Source organism: Mytilus trossulus, chromosome 3 (assembly GCF_036588685.1).
Source record: "Mytilus trossulus isolate FHL-02 chromosome 3, PNRI_Mtr1.1.1.hap1, whole genome shotgun sequence".
NCBI lineage: Eukaryota > Metazoa > Mollusca > Bivalvia > Mytilida > Mytilidae > Mytilus > Mytilus trossulus.
The window spans coordinates 45084238-45107989 of NC_086375.1; the positions used below are offsets into that span (position 1 = coordinate 45084238).

At 30.6% G+C, this 23752-nt stretch overlaps 1 protein-coding gene across 4 annotated transcripts in view; it reads right to left on the reverse strand.

Annotated features, from left to right (window-relative positions):
- Positions 1–384: 384 nt before the first annotated feature.
- Positions 385–23752, reverse strand: part of LOC134711597 (uncharacterized) — a 67575-nt gene continuing 44207 nt past the window's right edge. For all 4 annotated transcript variants that reach the window (XM_063572287.1, XM_063572286.1, XM_063572285.1 and 1 more), the window contains exons 8-12: positions 21880–22336; positions 19965–20069; positions 19314–19558; positions 13557–13746; positions 385–2159 (exon numbers count right to left, since the gene is read on the reverse strand). In XM_063572287.1, the coding sequence (XP_063428357.1) occupies positions 2101–2159; positions 13557–13746; positions 19314–19558; positions 19965–20069; positions 21880–22336 (1056 nt within the window). In that variant the 3' untranslated portion in view covers positions 385–2100. The remainder of the gene's footprint in view (positions 2160–13556; positions 13747–19313; positions 19559–19964; positions 20070–21879; positions 22337–23752) is intronic.

A 23752-nucleotide genomic window follows, 5' to 3' on the forward strand; every position in this document is an offset into this window, starting at 1 on the left:
TTGAGGATCCAAAATTCCTAGTGTTTAGCTCTCCATTTCCCATATATTTAATATGTGAACACTTATATGGTAACTAAATGTATGAACATATGTCAACCAGTTAATAACAGTAGGCAAACCACAGTAGCATATGTATTTTCAGAAAGTACTTGAAAATAAAAAGGGAAAATACATTCTTTTGGCACACTGAAATTTATATAAACCATATACTTCCTTCTCTCTGTAACAGCTTCCTTTATAAGAAATAAGTAAAATCCAATAAAAGCAACACAGCCTTCTATTTTTACACATAAACTCCAATATTCATAAAACAGAAAACCTAAAGCTGATTTGTCTAACTGAAATTTCTACGTTTCAGAGACTGTTGACCACCATACAAGAGAATGTCTTTGACATGTTTATTAAGAAAGAAATTATACAATAAAAATTGTGTTTACATTTTATTTGATATTTCTGACTTTTATTTATTATTTTAAAGTTCTAAACTCATCAAACAATTTTTTTATAGAAAAAATATAACATCTTTTAAAACAAAAAACTGGCTGTAAATACCATATATCAAAGTTATTCATCCATTACCTCTGACAAATACATCCATTACCTCTGACAAATATAGAATTTGGTATGAATTGCATCAAATTTTGGATACTTCTATCTTATTGCAAGATTCAAATGTATATGTAATTCAAATCTTAATTAAGTATGTAAAATACAACAAATTTAAACAAAAAATACCTTTAAATATACAACTGTATTAGCAGCAGCTTGTTTCAAAAGTAACAACAACAATATAATCAATTGAAATGAGATGGAAACAAAATATATGTGTATGTAAAATACAAAATTTTTGAAACAAATCCTATCTAGTGGGAAATAAGTAACCTGGAAATGATTTGGAAATGTAAAAAAAAAACTTAAAAAACAAGTAAAAGATGAAACAAATTTCTATTTGGTATAAATTCTAAAAAATGGGTATGAATAAACATCTTTGGCATTTAAAAATACATGAAGTGAACTAGAGATAAGCTAACAGACTGTTTTAACTTGAAATGCTAAAGTAATTGACCAAATCTTTCATTGACTGATCCAATTCAGAAGTAAGAGGCTTTTTATTTATTATAAAGTATTTTTTTACATAATTAACAGTATATAATATTTTGTTGGGTTTAAAAACATGATACATCTTTACTCTTTAAAAAAAAACTATGGAAAATCAAATCAAGTGTATACAAATTCATATAACTAATCTATGTACAATGAAAATCTGACACTTTTAATCATTAACCTGTTTTATTGCTATTTTGTGCATTTTTCCTTTGATCTTTTTTTGTGATAATTTTCATATCATGCTACTTGCTTGAGATGGAAAATTATTGCTAGAAACTAAGCATACACGTGGCGTTGCTAATGAAATTGACATGAAATTGACACGAAATTGACAACGTCGTCATAGGTAAAATAGCAATAAAAAGATTATCATTGTTCATCTCATCTCGATTGCCTTTCTCGCTTTCGCCGTTCGGGCTCAAGCGAGAAAATCAATCTCGTTGAGATGAACACCGATAATCTATAAGTATCACTAAACAAAGTTGCTATAATCAATTGAAGTGAGATGGAAAAAAAATATACGTGTATGTAAAAGTGCTCTTTTTCTGTTCTTTTTAATTCTTATAGCTTGGAGATGTGCTATACAAAATGGGACTTATAATAAAAAGTTGATATTATAAGTTATTGTTCAATAAAGTTAAAGGTTTTAATTGTTTTGTAGACCAATGTTTACCAACTTTAGAATTACTGATTTGTCTTATAAAAATTGTAAAGGAATATTTCTTTCTACACTTCAAAAACTTTTTTTCAAGTATGAAATTTAACTAAACCAAACTTGGATTATTGTACAACATAGGTATAATGAGACAACTAAGAGCCACAAATGATATAAATCAGATGAGTATTTATCACATAATAAGCATGATTAGCTGAGATCAGCATACAAGTGGATTGTGTCCAAAGTACAAGAAATGAGATATCCATATCACCAGTAATGCTTTGGGACATTGCAATAAAAAAGACTTAGATAACAGGTCCAATAAACCTTCATTGTCAATCTTTCATACTCTGGATTTTCTGCTCCATTATATCTGCTAAGGAATCTGTCATATCTGAAATAAAAATTCATCAAATATATAAAATTAATATCCAAAACATTTATTTCAAATGGTAATTTTTGAAATCTCAAGAAGAGATTTTATATGAATTTATAGGGTTAAATATACTTACCATGAAATTACATTTATATTATATAGAATATGTTTGCTTTCACAACATGTTCTCATCGCAATTACCTAGGTGATTAAAAATTACATCCATGAGATGTACTCACCTACGTCATAGTTTACCTGTGTAACATACACTAGCTTTAGTTTTAATTTGTCGTTTAATTGAATAATTTCAATTAAGTGAACAAAAAACTGAATTTATTCCAGGGGTGGTGGTGGATTGTGGTAAGTATATTTAACCCTATAAATTCATATAAAATCTCTTCTTGAGATTTCAAAAATTACCATTTTATATGAATTTGGTTAAATATACTTACCATGAAATTACATTTATATTATATAGAATATTTACTGATTAACAAGCAGTATTTCATTTGGCGGAGGATAAATTCTCTCACACACATACAATTTCAACATATAAAAAATTATGTGAAATTTTTTTAAAAAGTAACTCCATTAAATTTTGTAAAATACGGATATTAGTAAAAACCGAAATTACTGAATTTATTATACAATGAAGCTATGCTGCATAACTAAATGTATATCAATGGCAAACTTTGCAGATTGTATAAATACAAGTATGCAAAATTAATAGACTTGATGTAGAGTTGTCTCAATGGCACTCGCATGTATATATATACCCCATCTTTCTATATCTGATAGATAAATAATCTGCAGGTCAGTATAGAAATAATTATATTAAAGCTCCTTCATTATGAGCTAAATGTGTTGTAATATTGATGCAACAGTAAATAAGCATTTATTTCTGAATAGGTTGTTCTTGTTGCTTGTACAAATCGACAAGAACTAATCCAACCTTAATTTCATTAATTCCACTTTGAAACTTAAGTTTATTTGGAAACATTATTACCTTTCCATTGTTTTCTCTATATTAATATAATAACATATAATATATGATTGCTGTCGTCTTTTGATAACCTGATCAATATCACATCTTTCGAAATAAATTCTTTTCTACTTAATTAAAGAATTATAATCAATTAAAATATACTTTGTAAATAGGTGTCCTTAATACAATCAAAGTTTATTAAAGACTCAAACCAAAGTTTGCTTCTCTGCTAGATATACTACTTTTAATATTTTATAGATTTAGAATAAAATATTTTCATCAAGAGAAGTCTTGTACTATATGTCATATTGTATAATGACAATTCTCTAAACTGACTAAATTTTAAAAATCTGATAAAATTTCTATGAGTGATAGAACCTTTGAATACAATGTCTACCATTTCAACCATGAACAATATTTTAGTTTTGTATTGGACTACTCAAGTGTAAAAATACAGAAATGGACAAATCAGTGGAAAAGTTTCAGTATAAATGTTTCCATTGATATACTACTTCCACAGAATATTTGGATGTTGAGCTGAATTAAAGCCATGATTGTTGTCCTTATAAATCCAAAAAGAATGCTAACAGATGATTTTCTCCAGCTATGAAAAATCTGTCTAAAATAAAATGTTTTGATATTTCTAATTAACATTTCACAACGGTTAACTTTCTAGAATATCTTGCTATGTACAGTTCCAAATTTAAGGAAACAAAAATTTGACATAATGAACAACTCTTGTATGTTGCTCTTGACAATTGTTTATATTAATTTCAGAAATTATTTCGCTATCAGAAATACTAAAATGCAACTTGTCAAATATAGTTCTATAGTTGTATTTAAAGAAAAACACTTGTTTGGCAATATGGAAAACACTTGTACTAACTTGCAGTATCCTTAAGTGTTCTTAGGTATTTCAGAAATGGTTTCACTATCAAAAATGCTCATTTTATTTCTGTCTTGGTTCACCTCATCTGAATCCTATACATTCTGATATGATTCAATATATATCAACCAAACAGCTTTTGGTATATCATTTGGTTAACTTAGTCACTCAGAAGAAATTTGCATTTGTCCCCAAATTTGGCAAAAACAAAATTAATGTGATTTAAATAATCACATCTTTCAAAACAATATTGAATCAAAATTCAAAGTAATTGTTTAAAATAAACACATTTCAATTTTGTGTAGCATATTCTTGTATGAGATACTAACTCTATGCTATATATCTACAATGTATATTATTCTGGCTGGTAATATGGAAATTGAAAAGTGAATAATTACCATCAATTCCGAGATTAAAATCACATGCATTCGGAAAACCTTCCTGCATGTAGATAATACACAACTTGACTTTGACCAGACTAGATTTTTGTAACTTTATGCTTATAATGAGCAAAAATAAAAATAAACAGTGACATTTTAATATTTAGGTATAATATTAAGAAAATGTCTCGCATTTGATTTGATATAATCATGGAATTATCATACTATATTTTACTTCCATGTACTATTCTTAGACTATTGAAAGCTATTTGCTAACTATTAATCAGTCTTTTGAATAAATTGCTTTTCCTATATTTTGCTGTTAGATTAACTGCTTCTACACTGGTGCTAAAATTTGAGAACCAATTGAAAAGTATATATATTATATGTTTATATTGGTACATCATGTGTTACTCCAAAAAAAAAAACCTCTTCTTTTTTACTGCATCTCGTAAAGACTGACTAAATAAAGGTTTATATAAAGAGCTGTATAATAGATAGTTTCAAATCTTGAGAAACTACTTCAATTTCCTAGACCTGATGATGTCTAGCATTTTAAATAAATCCTGCATCCACAATGCTTTAAATCTTATTTATTTATTTACCAATATTTTACTAATTTTTGTACAAGATCTAAATTAATGATAATCTTGTTTCTATAAATCAGCATATTTGAGTCCTCTATACTGCAGAATTCTGAATCAATATTTAACACTAGGAAAAACAATGTGTAGCCATTGCATAAACTGTTGGGTTCTACCAATCTCACATTAAGAATAAAACAGACCCAATGAATGAATCCTTATAGCAGAAATTTGCCCATCTGTTGGCATTGCTTAGAAAACTTAAGATGTAAATTAAGGCATAATTTTCTATCTTTAAAAGAGCATCCAAACTCCTTTTGCTTTCGTGATTGGAAGATATATGTATAATTTGACAGTGATTCCCATATAGTGAGGGTTACAAGATAGTCTCTAAAGTCTTACGTTATCACCTCTTTTTTGTGTACTCAAAACAAAACAGAATTAGTACATATTATATTATATGCATTGGCAATGTACACTCTGAATTATGTAATCAATATACAAGCCATTACCTTGAATGAGTCTGTTAAATGCATCATGACATCCACTAAACTCTTTATTCAATAGACATTCTAATGTTTACATACAAACATATAAAAGCCTTTGTTTCCTTACTGCCGACAAAAATAACATTGGTTATAGCAGTTTATACTTATAATATTCATGTTCTTCTTGCCATAAGTAAACTGACCATGAAATTTAATATTAGTAAAAAGAGTTGTCACAAGCGATCAACTGTATTTAGAACAGTGCTCCATTCTTACTGTCTCCATGTCTGTTAGAGCATTGGAGAATTATTTATCAGTAAAAAAATAATTAATATTTACAGCAATTTGCTGTTCTGGAAAAATATTTCAGGCTTCTAAGAATTACTGTCCTGATTTAAACTGGACATATTTAAAAGAAGTATGTATTGGTATGCTTAAAGTTTGAACTGCAATCAAATTTGTATTGTACTAGATAACAATGTATTATTTTAGTGTCTTTAATATCTGTCTTGACTATTTCCAGACACTTGTTCAATATATTATCAATATGAGCAAATATGTTAATTGACTAAACTGTTGGTTCATCACAAAAAACAATGTGCAACCAAATATTAGCTATGCTTGTGTTGTTTTAAAATATAATAAAAATAGACATAATGTTCCCTGGTTGGAAGGATGTCTAGAAAAGTCAGATAGATCTGGACTTAAATTCACTAGTCTGATTCTAATTTATTTTATTTGCAACAATCATCCACGTGCAATTCTATGCTCCATAAATATCAATGTGCAATCAATAAATAGTTATGATTTAATTTTATGTAAGATATCAAATCTGTATTTTATTAGAATGAATGAAACTTACAGATTCTAAATCATGCATATTGTTCTAGTTCCTATGTTTCCTGTATGAAACATGTCAACATTAATCAAATAGACTTGGACAAAATCCCTATTCTATTTTTTAAATTCTATAGTGATCCATTGAGCACGTTTTATTTTCAATAAATATGGTTCATGTTCCCTGAATGGAATGTTAACCAAATAAACATCATCAGTTGTGTGGAAAATCCCTATTCTGATTGTGATGTATTTATCAACTGTTAAAACAGTATCACTGTTGGTCTACGCTCCCTGTATGGAACGTTTTCCAAATAAAACAATCAGAAATGGGCAGATTCCCTTTTCTGATTGAAATTTATTGAACCAATTGAGGTTCTAGTCACAATAGTGGTATACGCTCCCATACGGACGTTTTCCACATTAAAATAATCAGATCTGGTCAAAATACCTATTCTGATTTTAATATAGTGATGTGTTTACACAGTCTCGTGTACCAGGCGTACACGTAACAGACTGCAAATTGTAAACAATCGACTGAACCAATTGAGGTTCTAGTAACAATAGTGGTATACGCTCCCATACGGACGTTTTCCACATGAAAAACAATCAGATCTGGTCAAAATTCCTATTCTGATTTTAATATAGTGATGTGTTTACACAGTCTCGTGTAGACAAGACTGCAAATTGTAAACAATCGACTTTATCCAAACTTTACACTCGACCCGTTTCGTAGCATTGCTCTAATGCAGTGAAAATCCGGTCACCTGAGCGTGAAAAAAGAAATAAACATCCGTTTAAATATATATCTTTTTAAAAACGTAGCACTCACGTAACATGTCCGATTTTGACAGCTAAATTCTGCCTTTCCTCGGACCCGATTTAATGTTTGAAAATGGCGGCTAAAAGGTCCTTTTCTATGTCGTCGTATTTCCAGACTCGTAAGCTGTAAAAATGACGAAAACGTGCATATCAGAAACTTGGCAGAAGCGCTGTATTCTGATTCACATTAAATTAATCGTATACCGATATTCCAAAAACAAATAATGTCTTTATAAAACATAAGGATTTTCAACAGTTAACTGTTAAAAATCCTTGCCGACGAGAAATGTTCCTTCATCCAAGCATATCTTGGATGTGCAGGATGAAGGTCATTCTTAGAATATGAGCCTGAGGCTCGAAAGTAATGAATTAGCTTAACTTCTCTTTGAGGGGTGAAGCTTACATATAATATCTCTGTTTAAAGAAACAAAGTATACCTGGCCAGTGACCTTGACCCTAGTATATAAGCACCTGTTCCATAATAACTTGTCATAATTTAAAGCAAGTTTGTGTCGACCAAATATAAAACCCAGTGGAAAAGGGTGGGTCTGACTGATAATCCCTAGGGTGGGAATTAATTACTTTCGAGCCTCAGGCTCATATTCTAAGAATGACCTTCATCCTGCACATCCAAGATATGCTTGGATGAAGGAACATTCTTATTCATATTTCGCCTTCGGTCTCAAGTAATGAATTAGCTTGTTTAAAGTGTAGACACAAACTAAAAACATTTTTTATATAAATGCCAACATTTAATAAAGGATAAAAATCACAAGATCATCCAGTAACTACAACTGAAGAAAAGTGTTTTAGTACTGATATTATTTACTTTCCTGTTATAGAACTTGAAAAAGTTTTACCATATTTCCAGACAAAACTGTTGCCATAATGTCCTTAATAGAACATCCTGAAGCTAAATGCACTTAAGAAGAGGTTCCTCTAAATGAGTTAACCTTAAAACCTCGGATAAAATATGAACTCTCTCTAACTATCTAAACTTTACGAAAAGACTTAGATGAATTCTCTCACTTATTTTGTACACAAAACATGATAAATCATTGTCTTAACAACACAAAGTTTTGGTTTATCAAAACCTTTGATCACCTCATAAGGTAAACTAACTAACAGATCTAGTATTTTTCAAAAACTCATGTATATGAAAAAATAAAGTGCCATGTCTCTGAATGAAAGACATAGAATGTAAATCTACAGCTGATAAAGATAGTACTTTAAGGCAGATGTAGTCAAGACAAATAAAAACACAATTATAAAAGACAGTCTTCAATGTTAAATACTCCAATGAATATTAAGAACCTAAAAAAGATAGCACTAAATTCATCTCCCAAGTGAAAGAGTATCTAACTCTTCAATTGCAGATTCAGGTTTCAGCAACCTTACACAAATACATGTAGTAAACAAACAAATTAAGTAACATCTTGTTCTTAAAGGATAAAGTCTGTTTCAACATAGAACAAGGAAAATTCACATTAAACATGCTGAATATGAAAAACTTGAGTTTTACAAAAAATTCAATAATCAATAACATCCTTTTTAGATGGTGATAAGGAATTGATCACACCAAATAATGAAATTTCTCAAAAAATATTGATAATGCTTGATTATAGATGCAAGGTCTCCAAGATGAAGTGTAAATATATTTTACAAATGATTCTGAAATCCCCTGTTTATATTAAAGTGATTTCTGAGTATAATACACACGTTTTTACCCTACTGCACAATCAACTCTTCAGGTGTTGGTTCACTTATATTTTTTACAATATACAGTTAAATTAAGTCTCTTCCTGACGGAAAGACATTATCTTCAGTATACAACATTGTTACTAATTTTTATGCTTAGCAGTTTAACTGGCAAATAAATTAAAATTGGTTTTAGCAAAGAAACCCAACTCTGAGCAAGCCAAAAAGGATAACCAAAAGAGCCTTCTGAACTTTATCACTAATAATTTTCTTTATAATTATCCCCAACAATGAAAAAGATGGGAAAATATAAGGTCTTAATTCTGATCATGAAAAATACAAACATCTCTGAAAGGAGCTTGTTGGTCAAAAGACAATAAAGTAATTATCTACAGATTTGAAAATGAAAATGTAATAACAACAAAACCAATACATCTTCTTTCAATTGCCATCCTTTTGAATCTGTAAATTTTTTAGACATATGATAAGCATCAAAATTTTCTTACCAGGAATAAAAAGAGCTGTGATAAAAATGTTCTTTCTTGAACACCAAGTCCAAATAATGAAATATTTGTAGTAAGTATGTTAAGTGACAAAGAGGTTATACTTCCTAATTTGCATAATAAAAGCTACTGAAATAGTATTTTCTGATTGTATAACTATCTGTGACTAAAACTTTTTCTCCAAAAGAAAAATATAGCCAACAATTAATACTATGAAATCTATATTAAATGAGTGCATACTCTTAAAGAAGCTCCAATAAATTCTACCAACAGAAACATTTTCTTCAAATTTGGATCCCAAATCCTTCTTATGTCAGAGGAATCTGGTTCAATCCAAAAACTTATTTGGATGGGTCTATAAATCAAATTTTTAAATTCTGATTTTAAATTGTTAAAAAATTTCACCTATCATGCCTAATGATGATAATAAACACTGTAACAACTATACTGTGTTTCAACATTATTTCTTGCCATGTTTCTGCAAAGTAACATTCCCACAGATACTACATTAAAAGCATTCGTCACAAGACCAATATATGATGTAAATCATCTAAAATACAGTTACACAATTCTATTTAAGAAAAATTTCCCAAGGGAGATAATTTTACCATTTCTCATCTGTCAGAAAAAACTTAAATAGCTCAGTATCAATAATGAGACAAAGGAAAACAATGTGCTTCCAAGGAATGAGTACCAACTTCTCAAATTTTATTCCGAAGCACAGCTTATCAAGCATTTGCACCACTTCTTCTGTATTCACAATACAATCATCTAAACTCTGATCCATAATAAAAGAATCATCAATGTATAAACTATAGCATGTATATACTTCAAGTGACATTATTTCATAAATACATAAGACAGGTTTTAAAACCTTAGTAAAAACTCTTGATGCAAAAGCCAATCCAAAACAAAAAACATAAATATCATATCAATGTCTTTTCCACAAGAATCAGGAAATTGTGATATAATCATAAATGATACCTAAATATGCATCTGTGAGATCTATAGATGTTAGCTCTCTCTCTATATATATATATATAGATAATTATTCTAAAAAGAATTACATCTAAACAAAAGATAAATGGTCCTGCTCCAAATGCTGATTAGCCACAAACTAAGTTTGGTTGAATTTTTCAAATAGATACAAGCCTTGAAGACCAATCTTTCTTAGGAACTAAGAAAATATAGGAAATAAACTGATTTTCCATTGATCAATCAACCTCTTAAATAGCCTCCTTAGCTATCAATTTTTGGACTTATGAAAAAAAAAAAAAAAAAAAAAAAAAAAAAAAAAAAAAATTCATCCTTATGAAAGGTGAAATGTATTTAATTCAAAAATGATAAACCTTGTGGTACATCATTAAAAACAATTTTATAACCATTTCTTAATATATCTAATATCAATAGATCATTAGAAACATTTTCCAAATCATAATATTTAAGTTATCTACTGTATATATAGCAACTGGTTGAGAAAAGTGACCTCTTCGAAATTCTCTGTTCCCTTTTGGAAACCTCTCTCTCTCAATGAAGGGAATTGCCTACTAGTATAGTACACTAGTTGACCAACAGAGCATCCGCAGTTAAAAGCTGATATTGCCTTTCCCATAACAGCTGGGAGTAAATTAATTGCTAGACCTGGAACCTCTTCCAAGGAATCTATAATTTGCTATAGAATCTTTGTATAAACACAAGTTTGCTTTTTGCAATCATAACTAGAAATGTGATAAAGCAACTATCACAACAGAATTACAAAAAAGTTTTATCATCTAAATATTTCTGAGCATCTCCTATGGGTTTAACCAGAAACCCATGGTCAAACAAACAAATAGAATTTTACAATAAAATCCTTGTATTATCAAGATCTAATGGCTCATTCTTACAACAAGAAATAGCCAACTCGACAAAAGGGGTAATGATCAACCCCTTAAGAAAATATCTCTCCAGGTTCCCTGCATCTTTGAAACCATAGAGTGGGCCTGTCTAGGCAGTGCCATTTCGATTTAAATTTATCCCCGACACACTAGGATTGTCACAGTTCTCAGTGTGATAGTATTATTTCCTCTATGAACTTTATATTTTCCTGATTTTATCAAAATCATGATTAAACTGATCAACAAACAGGATGAGATAATGGACCATTAATCTCACTAAAAGAAGCCTTAAAGGCTTCTGAAAACCTTAATGCAGGATAAAAAGACGTATCAAAATCAACTCCGGCTGGACTATCATCAGCCATGGCACAAACTCCAAAAAGAGGTACATACACCGTATCATTTCAGTAGATCAGATCAAAAATTAGAACTAAATCTTCATAAAAGTAAGCCTCTAATGGCAAAATTCAAATAAAGCAGCAGGTTTCTCTACAAACTCTGCTAGAGTTGAAGGCAGTGAAACTGTCTCAAAACTCATGATTCATACAGGTTCTTTACTACATTAATAATAATGAGTAAATGTATCAATATACATGCCTATCTTAAATCTCAACAGCACTTTCGTGAGAAACATTCACAAATCAAGTAGAATTTGAAGTTATACAAGTAGCACTAGATTTTAAAACTTACTTTTTACAGGTTCTGTTGCTTTGTCAATTATTTCCAATTGCCATGCCATTATGACCTATTATAAAACTACTAGGTTTTATAACTGTTAAGAAGAGGATTTATTCAAAATACCTCTTGATTTCCTATTAAATATATCATCTTTAATTTCTAAAACATTCCAGAGGTAATGAAAAACATAACCATCACCCTAGTAAGTGTAAACATCATTCTAAACATCTTGCAAAAACAATACATTTGCATAACTAAATTCAGCCATTGTAATACAAAATGTGTACCTGTGCAGGTAAAACACGTGTAAATTGTGAAGAGTACTCACGACCTTCATGTGAATAGAAATACTTTTAAATATCTACCTGTTTAACAAACAGGAGTATGAATTAAGTAACACATGTACATGTGCCGTACATCGTACTAATACAAAAACTTAATGAATATATAAAATTGTCATACATCGTAGACAATAAAATATTTAATTAATTTCCATGAACACTTGTCATACATCGTAGACTAGAAATTTTTAAATTCATTTCCATCAACACTTGTCATACATCGTAGACAATTGAGGAATTATTATTTGTAAATAACAAAATAACATTAGAACTTGTCGTACTTCGTAGACAAGTTAATGTAACTTTAATAACTTTCTCCCAAATTTAAGATAAAAATAAAATAACTAAAAAGAACTCACGTGAAGTGTCCACTTCACCCTCAAGAAAAATAATGACAAGTTATTATGGAACAGGTGCTTATATACTAGGGTCAAGGTCACTGGCCAGGTATACTTTGTTTCTTTAAACAGAGATATTATATGTAAGCTTCACCCCTCAAAGAGAAGTTAAGCTAATTCATTACTTGAGACCGAAGGCGAAATATGAATAAGAACATGCGTTCTCTTGAACGCAAAAATTAAAACTAAAGCTAGTGTATGTTACACAGGTAAACTATGACGTAGGTGAGTACATCTCATGGATGTAATTTTTAATCACCTAGGTAATTGCGATGAGAACATGTTGTGAAAGCAAACATATTCTATATAATATAAATGTAATTTCATGGTAAGTATATTTAACCAAATTCATATAAAATGATGGTTTGTATTAAAAAAAGATTTAAAATTTAATATGTTATGGTCTTATTTTTGCACATTTCATATTGATATATAGATTTTTTGCTTACAAATGTCATGAACTAATATCTTCAAGTGTATTTCAAAACTTTTTCAGGTCAGGCATAATAATAAACAACTTTAATATTTCCATCACAATAAATATGTCTGCTCAGTAACATTGGCTTCCTAAATCTTCAATATTGGCCTAATACATATATTCAAGCCAAGTTTCGTATCAGAGATTTAAGAAAAACAAACCGATACCACAATTACTTCCACTGCATTACAGCAACATTGCATATCTTTTTATATGAACAGGAATCACATATGGTCGCTTAATTTCATCAGAGTTGAAGGTTTTTAACACAAATTAACAAAATTTGTATACCTAAAGGATCTAATCAAAATTTGTATGCATAATTACAGACATTGGAACATTTGGAAGTACAAATGTATAATCAATATGTGTAGATTTAGTTGCAATGGTAGTTTGTTTAGAATTTTCCCTATGAAAGAACCAATCCAAGCAGTATTTATCATTAATATACAAAACCTACCATCATAGTAAATAAATTCACAATACTGAGCCTTTTCTGGTACTGCATTTCTCATCAATTGACTAACAATTCCATAAAAATTTTCTGCTTCTTTTACCATTGTTTCCTGGTTGACTCCAGCAATTGTCCATGTTTTCATTTCTTGTAAGCAAGTCACAGGTGCAGCATACTGCCCAACAAAGTATAATCCCTACAAAAATTAAACATTTTACAAAATAATGTTTATATCCACCATTGTACCCTATTAATCACAGCAGGTACGGCCAAACTGAATGTCAATATTTTTTGAAACTAATTAAACAGTAACAGCCCTATGAATTTTGAGATATCCCCCTCCTCAGAGAGCCATAAATAAAGGCAACAGTGGTATACAGGAGTTTAAAAGTCAGAGTTTATTATGACCCCTTAATTATTATTATTTTTTAAGTATCCAATTGAAAGATTAAAACAAAACAATAAGATTAAAATCACTTCTGACAACAAAAGATGTTTGCATTTAAATAAAAAATGGCCTCAAGTGAGTGTGAGCTATTGCCATCACTGTGCATTTGCTGTCCTTTTCTATCTCTTAAACCTTCTAAAAACAAATACTTCAAAATTCTGCATGGGTGAAAATATATCTGTTCTCTGATATTGAAAAAAAATTTGTAAGGGTTCCGCGGAACCCAGTGTCTCGCCTACTTTTGCTGTAAATCACAGGCTCAACAAAAATTAGGAAAAAAATCAATAAAAATATTCCTCTTGATACTATCTTTTGATTGTAAGAAGCTTCTGTCCAAGTTTGGTAAAAATCTAGGATAGTTAATGAATCTAATAAATGTTTTGAAAACTTTAACTGCAGACTGTATGAAGTATTAACTGGAAGAAAATCTAAGTCCATTTAAAAGTAAATAAAGAAAAAATGGATTTTTTTTTTTACAAAATTTACTTCTGGATGCTATCTTATGATCATAAACAAGCTTCTGTCCAAGTTTTGTACAAACCAAGGATAGTTTAAGAAAGTTATTAAAATTCTAAAAACTTTAACCACAGAGTGAATGCAATGTTTCCCCGCAGAAAAAAACTAAGTCCATTTATAAGTAAAATACGGAAAAAATGGAATTTTATTTTTACAAAATTTACTTTGGATACTATCTTATGATCATAAACAAGCTTCTGTCCAAGTTTTGTACAAACCAAGGATAGTTTAAGAAAGTTATTAAAATTCTAAAAACTTTAACCACAGAGTGAATGCAATGTTTCCCCGCAGAAAAAAAACTAAGTCCATTTATAAGTAAAATACGGAAAAAATGGAATTTTATTTTTACAAAATTTACTTCTGGATACTATCTTATGATCATAAACAAGCTTCTGTCCAAGTTTGGTAGAAATCCAGTATAGTTTAGGAAAGTTATTAAAATTTCAAAAACTTTAACCACAGAGTGAATATTTGTGGAGGCCGCCGACGACGACACCGACGACGACGGAAATTAGGATCGCTTAGTCTCGCTTTTTCGACTAAAGTCGAAGGCTCGACAACAACAAGAGGCTCTCAAGAGCCTGAATCGCTTACCTTAATTTTTTTGGTTTAATCTCTCATCAATAATTATTTTGGCTTTTCAATTTATTAAAATGTTCTTTGAATCGTCCTATTTTCTTTAAAAGCAAAAAAAAATAAATCATTTTCTCCTATGTTCTATTTTAGCCATTGGAGCTATATTTCTTGACATACAAGGAAATAAAATATAAAATTTATACTTGATACTCTGAAACTCATTTAGCCTAAGTTTGGCTGAAATTGATACAGCAGTTTCAAAGGAGAAGATTTTCTAAAGTAAGTCAACATGATGAACAAATTGTGAAAAAAGTCTTTAAAGAGCAATAACTCCTTAAGGGGTTAATTGACAATTTTGGTCAAATTGACTTATTTGTAGATCTTACTTTGCTTAACATTTTTGCTATTAACAGTTTATCTGTATCTATAATAATATTCAAGATAATAACCAAAAACTGCAAAATTTCTTTAAAATCATCAATTCAGGGGCATTATACCTGAAAAACCAGTTACCCAATTCGGCTGAAAATTTCAGGACAGGTAGACCTTGACCTAATAAATACTTTAACTTCTTGTCTTATTTGTCTAAATGGTGGAGTTTTTGAGATATAAGCCAAAAACTGCATTTTACCCTGTGTTTTATTTTTAGCCATGACGGCCATGTTTTTTGACGAAATAGCAAATAAAACACAAACTTTATTTTATACACCCTACTGATCATTCAGTTGAAGTATGGTTGAATTTGGTTGAGTAGTTTTAGAGAAGAAGATTTTTTAAAGTTAGCAAATATGATGAACAAATTGTGAAAAATTGTCATTAAAGGACAATAACCCCTTAGGGGGTCAATTGACAATTTTGATCATATTAACTTATTTGTAGATCTTACTTTGCTGGTCATTTTTGCTGTTTACAGTTTAAAATTTATCTATAATAATATTCAAGATAATGACCAAAAACTGCAAAATTTCCTTAAAATTACCAATTAAGTGGCAGCAACCCAACAATGGGTTGTTTGATTCATCTGAAAATTTCAGGGCTGATAGATCTTGACCTAAGGAACATTTTTTCTTCCCATGTCAGATTTGCTCTAAATGCTTTCATTTTTGAGATATAAGCCAAAAACTGCATCTGACCCCTATGTTCTATTTTAAGTAACGGAGGCCATGTTTTTTGACGGATCAAAAATCAAAGCACAAACTTTGTGCTGGATAATCTAAGGAAAAATCATGCTAAGTTTCATCCAAATCCATTCAGTAGTTTCAGAGGAGAAGATGTTTAAAAAATTGTGACCAAAAACTGCACCTATCTTTTCTTTTGATATTATCAAAGCATTGTCTGAAAGCTATATTTTACTAATTTATTTTACAATTCTATCATTTCGTTTAGTTTCTATTCACAAAATGGTGTTTTTTCCTGTATAATCCATACAAAATGTGCCGTTTTGTCACGACCTGTAGCTTGGAAAAATGCACGGTGACCTATCATTTTTATAACATTTTTTAACATGTATCAATAGATACTACATTTTGGCAAAGTATGAACAAATTCTATCATTTTTATTTTAGACTCCCATACCACCTTAAGTGGCAGCAACCCAACACTGGGTTGTTCGATTCATGTGAAAATTATATGGCTGATAGATCTTCACCTAATGAACATTTTTAACACATGTCAGATTTGCTCTAAATGCTTTCGTTTTTGAGATATAAGCCAACCAGATGCTCCGCAGGGCGTAGCTTTATACGACCGCAGAGGTTGAACCCTGAATGGTTGGGGCAAGTATGGACACAACATTCAAGCTGGATTCAGCTCTAAATTTGGATTGTGATTAAATAGTTGACACAGCATAGGTTTCTGACACAGATTGAATGTGTTCTAATGAACTTAAAATTTTTGTTTTCTCTTAGAGCAATTCACTATGCTGTTGAATATTAATCCTCTCAAAAAAATGTTTGAAGAAATTTTCTTTTTATTCATGAAATTTCAAATGAGAAAATTGAACCCAATTTTTTTAATCACATCCCCCTTTCCCTTATTCCAAAACTAATCTCAATTAAAATTTCTAATGGAGTTTGCAACAATAACTACTCATTTAAATACATCATAAAATATTAAGATGTAAAAAAACTGCTTGTTATCACTGAATGGTAAAGATTATTTTAATTTATCAGTTGGTAGTAAAAAGTGAATATACATTGTATATTGTATATATAACAAAGATTTAAGTTGATTCTGGACAAAGAAAGATAACTCCAAATAAAAAAAAATCTTACAATCAGATATTTCTTGCTTACTATTCTGGACAAAGAAAGATAACTCTAATTAAAAACAAAATTGCTATTTCACAATATTTTGCAATAAGATATTTCTTGCCATTGCGCAATACTGTGCAATTGAAAAGACTTGCTATTGCACAAAACTTAATATAATAATTTTAGATCCTGATTTGGACCAACTTGAAAACTGGGCCCATAATCAAAAATCTAAGTACATGTTTGGATTCAGCATATCAAAGAACCCCAAGATTTCAATTTTTGTTAAAATAAAACTAAGTTTAATTTTGGACCCTTTGGACTTTAATGTAGACCAATTTGAAAACAAGACCAAAAATGAGGAATCTACATACACAGTTAGATTTGGCATATCAAAGGACCCCATTTATTCAATTTTTGATGAAATCAAACAAAGTTTAATTTTGGACCCCGATTTGGACCAACTTGAAAACTGGGCCGATAATCAAGAATCTAAGTACATTTTTAGATTCAGCATATCAAAGAACCCAAACGATTAATTTTTTGTCAAAATCAAACGAAGTTTAATTTTGGACCCTTTGGACCTTAATGTAGACCAATTTGAAAAAGGGACAAAAGTTAAAAATCTACATACACAGTTAGATTCGGCATATCAAAGAACCCCAATTATTCAATTTTGATGAAATCAAACAAAGTTTAATTTTGGACCCTTTGGGCCCCTTATTCCTAAACTGTTGGGACCAAAACTCCCAAAATCATTACCAACCTTCCTTTTATGGTCATAAACCTTGTGTTTAAATTTCATAGATTTCTATTTACTTATACTAAAGTTATGGTGCGAAAACCAAGAAAAATGCTTATTTGGGTCCCTTTTTGGCCCCTAATTCCTAAACTGTTGTGACCTAAACTCCCAAAATCAATACCAACCTTCCTTTTGTGGTCATAAACATTGTGTTTAAATTTCATTATTTTCTATTTACTTAAACTAAAGTTATTGTGCGAAAACCAAGAATAATGCTTATTTGGGCCCTTTTGTGGCCCTTAATTCCTACACTGTTGAAACCAAAACTCCCAAAATCAATCCCAACCTTTCTTTTGTGGTCATAAACCTTGTGTCAAAATTTCATAGATTTCTATTAACTTAAACTAAAGTTATAGTGCGAAAACCAAGAAAATGCTTATTTGGGCCCTTTTTGGCCCCTAATTCCTAAAATGTTGGGACCAAAACTCCCAAAATCAATACCAACCTTTCTTTTGTGGTCATAAACCTTGTGATAAAATTTAATAGATTTATATTCACTTTTACTAAAGTTACAGTGCGAAAACTAAAAGTATTCGGACGACGACGACGACGATGACGACGACGACGACGCAGACGACGACGCCAACGTGATAGCAATATATGACGAAATTTTTTTCAAAATTTGCGGTCGTATAAAAACTGCATTTGATCCCTATGTTCTATTTTAAGAAACTAGGTCATGTTTTTTGACGGATCAAAAAAGCGAAGCACACACTTAGTGCAGGATAATGTAAGGAACAATCATGCTAAGTTTCATTCAAATCCTTTCAGTAGTTTCAGAGGAGAAGATGTTTGAAAAATTGTTAACGACGACCCACGACGACGACGGACGCCAAGTGATGAGAAAAGCTCACATGGCCTTTTAGGCCAGGTGAGCTAATAATAATTTACATAAATTGAATTTAGATGAGTTAAAACTTTGGTGACTTGAAAAAAAAAAACCAATCAAAGTACTGAAAGTATAATTTACAACGTAAATGTAAGTTTAGTTGAAAAGTTACACATCTGTCAAAAATTGCCATAGGAATAAAGTGTCTTAGGCATTCAAATTGGCAACTTTAATCCATTGATCATTAATTTGTTTATCTACAACTTTATTAGACGGTTAGATATATAATTATCAAATAAATTATACTTATTTTTTAATGACACATCAAATTTAACTGTACCTCATTCATATTAACACTGCTTAGTGACACTTTATAGATATTACAGTTGAATGCTCGACCTGGTCCAAATGGATACACAGCTGCAGTTTTTGAAAAGTTTTCAATCCTTCCAGGGTCATTCTGTTTATCATGCAAAAAATCCCCTGCGCTACAGCTTTTGGGAATGACTATGAACAGCTTGTGAGGACATCTGAAGTTTTTCACTGCTTTTTCAGTAAATACAGGACTGATTCCTTTTAAAACCTCTAGAATGCAGTAAATATACAGCATTTAAAGTGTATACATTTGCATTAAAATTGTTATACAATCTTAAGTTTTTGTACACATGTTATACTTTTTGAACATTTTTTTTAATTTCTTGTTATTTATTTTAACTAGGGTTTTATTTGACTATGATTGCTGCCTCAGTGTCTTCTTTTTTAAGCATACAATATCTAGTAAGCTTTCTTTTGAGATGCTAAGGAAAAAATGTGATACCTTTTCATATTAAGTTGCAACTCATTTAAAGTATTGGGATTCTCGTGAAAGCCTACAGTTTGATACAAATATTTCAAATCTTAGTTTAGAGCAACTGATAATTAATGTATAGTGAAAGAAAAATGCACATGGATAACAGATAGAGAGAGCATGTCCAATATAACAAAAACATACCTGGTAAAACTTTCATCAGATAATTTGTGACATATCCCCAAGCTAGACCATAGGCCACATCACCTGCTGGCAGTATCATCTGAGTCTCCATTGGAATATCTCTTCCTGAATTAAGATCAAACTTATTTTATTCAAACTATCTTTTAGCCTTATACAAATTTGAAGGCTGTGAACAATTGCATTTAATTGAGATAAGCTGTGCATTCACATTGTAACCAAGGATTATTTCATTTAGTGCTTAAAAGACAATTTTACATAAGGTCTTACAACTAACATTTTACTCAAAGCTTAAAGCCTCGGTCACACCTTAATGAACAGTTCTAACAGATGCCTAACAGTTAACTTTATTTTAATCTGTTCATGTTCGCTAGACATCCGTTTTTATCTTTTAGACGTCTGTCCATATCTGTTTCAAAAAATTGTCCGTTTAGCATACATTTTATTCGTCGACGTCCGTTCTGTGCAGGTGAAAATTTTGAGCATGTTCAAAATTTTGAACAGATGTCAAACAGATGAAGTGTCTGTTGAATGTCCAGATGGCACTGGTCCCTTTTGTTTCCTTTTTGTATCTGTTACTTGTCCATTATACATCCGTTGGAGGTCTGGTAGACAAATCCACCAATGGATTTCTACCGCATGTTGAACGAATGTGAAACTGACATCTACCAGAGGTATAAGGGATAAAGCGGATGACAATATGGTATGTCAGATTTCTTCAGGTTCATGAATTCTTAATATTATTCATAATCGATCTTCGAGTAAGGGCACGTCTTCACTTTCAAGCAGCTCTTATTCAGGCCAGACACTGCCATTTGGCGGCATTTTGAAGAACAAACCAAAACCAGTTACACAGAAACATTTTGAATTATTATGCGATTTACATGTATTATTATTGTTGCCTTTAATTTTTCCGTATATCTTGTCTGTTTTATGCAATACTCATCCATTGGATGTACGTTCGACATCTGTTCTTTCCGGTACTTTTCCATTTCTCATAAGTTGCAAATCCAGTGTGTGTCAGTTATACATTCATTATGCCTTTGTTTTATTTGGTAGGTACATCAACTGACTCATAACTGATAAAAAAACTTTTATTTTCATCAGTTAGTCGTCCATTTGTGCTAGACGGTAAGGTGTGACCACAGTTTAAGGTAGGGCCTTAACAAGTTTCAAATTAAAAGAAGTTGATCTAAAAATCAAATGTGGTACTGCAGATTCATTTATTTTTCATGGTTTTCAATTTTCGTGGATTGAGGAAAACTTCCATTTTCAAGGATATTTAATTTCATGGTTTTGCCAATCCCTGCAAACAAGGCCCATAGAAAATTTGTAATTTCGCCAAACATTTGAATTCATGGTTCACCTGTATCCATGAAACTGACAAAATTTGGTATCTATCAAATAAAAATGAATTCACAGTATGAGGTTTTTTCCAACTTGCTGAACTGAAAGTTGAATCTTTGCAATGACTTTTTTTTCAATCAAATAAATCTGTGTTCTTATGCAGCCTTTATAGAAGTTATGAATCTATAGTTTTTTTTCTTTGTAAGTAAATGATTTTAAGATTATCTACTTGCAACATACATTTGATGGGCATTACTTATTAAAACTGCAGGTTATTCTAGGTGGAGGATTTTTTATTTTTTTCTGTGCAGAATTTTTGGTCATCTGAACAATCGTTGACTTATAATTGAATGTCTTTTTTCTAGTTTAACTTATAAATGATAGCATACCCATGGATCAAATTCTAAATAGGTTGATAATAATATAGTTTGGTCACCAGAATTATTAACTTAAAGGTATATGCTAGTCTTATTATTAACTATAATAACTCATAAGAAATTAACTGCATTGGTCTTATTGAAACATGATTTTCTAAATTCATTCACTTAATCTTAATTGAAAAGAAACATACCACTGACAATACTATATAAACTCTCCAAATGTCGACCACTTATGTCAAATGGAATATAAGTGATCCATCTCAGTGCCTCAGGAATTAACAAATTTTTACAGCTGTCCACAACAGGAATGACCCGAACTTTTTTTCTATATATGCTGTCACCCAGTGCTGATATAACATTATAATTCAAGGACTGATCTTGAAGAGCATTTTTGGTCAAAAGAAAAATAAACCATCTACATTTATTTGAGGCTGCCTTTAGTTGTTCAGACCATGTAGACCCTGCTAAAAATGAATCAGCATCCAATATATCACTATCTGCAATCCCCATTTTCCTAAAATGGTTCATTATCTGCTGTGCCTTTGACCTATCATCTTTGTGGTCTGTACGAGCAACATACACTTGATATTCATACTTTAGTTCTTCTTCAGACTCTAACCTGTCAATCTGTGGAGGCTGAATACCTTCCTGATAAGGTAAATACAACAAGATGTACTGCGAGCAATTGCTAAACAAATACACTGTTAAGAGCTTAAATGTAAATTAAATAAGACATCAATCTCATATAGGTGTATGAGATTGTAAGATAGGTTTTGAGCAAATAAGCAAAGCACCAGGAAGGAACTCGTTACATGTCAAACTGACATAACCAGATAAAGCTTGGTGGCATATAAAGACAAATTTTGTTTTGTAGTTGCAGAGCCTGAGAGAGATACCATAGGGAGAGTCAAATTCATAACTCAAAAACAAACTGACAATTCCAGGGCAAAAATTAGATAAACAGGGAAAACCCAGATGATGCCCCTGCTTGCATATTATATAAAGTTTTAAAGGAACATGACTAGAGAACAGTAAAAGTGACCCAACCCGAATTTTTACTGAGTCTGTACTTGATCTGAGTTATGTGGTATTAAGTATTGTGTATAAGTTTCATAACATTTGGTAAAGGAAAACTTAAGTTGGAGAAAGGAAACATACACTTAAGGGGGTTCGCGGGTCTAAATTATTTATATAGGATTTCTCTATATTTTTCTATAAACAAACTTTATCTTATAGTAAATAGAAAAATAAAATAAAAAAGTGGGGTCACTGTTCATTTGCGCTCACAATCTGCCTTCGAAAGAAGCATACATTTTTGTAAAAGTGGGGTTTTTCTGTTGAAGTAATAGGAGAAATAAAGTTAATATCGAAATAAAAAAAAGAAAGGAGTAGGGGCTATAAGGGCCATTTTTGGCCCCACCCCCAAATTTCATTTAATTTGTCATGTTGTAAGTCTATACCATAGACCTTCTGAAAATAATTGAATTTTGGGTCTAGCTCGTTTATTCTGTTGCCTAGCAACCAATATAATGGCGGAGTTAAACTCATCAAATATGATTATTATACAGCTTTAATATATCTATATTTGAAATTAAACCTGTTTTAAGCATGTAGTGAACTTTACACTTGTACACTATTTAAATATTACATCATTAAATGCACACTTTTGCCAAATTCACTGTTGTTTTTTTCCTCTAGCAACACATCTGTGCCCATTGCAACTGCAATTTGTTTTCTATTTTACAAGATTTAATTTCAAATATATTGCAACAGACAGGCAATTAAAGTTGCAAATTGTCAAAAGTAACAAACTCCAAAGTAAATGTTAATTGGAAAAGCAATATTGAAACATCAACAAACAAAACAACGGGTATTGCTGATATATACAATTTGTGCATCTAGTGCTGGGTGGAGTCTCACTTATTAGCGACAAGAAGAATAATATAAAGACAAGAACACATATTTAGCGTTAAGAAATCTTAATATTAATTATCTAAAATGAATAGATAAAGACACTTGCTTTAAAGGTTGTTTTCAAATGTCCGTGTATTTCCATTACAGTAG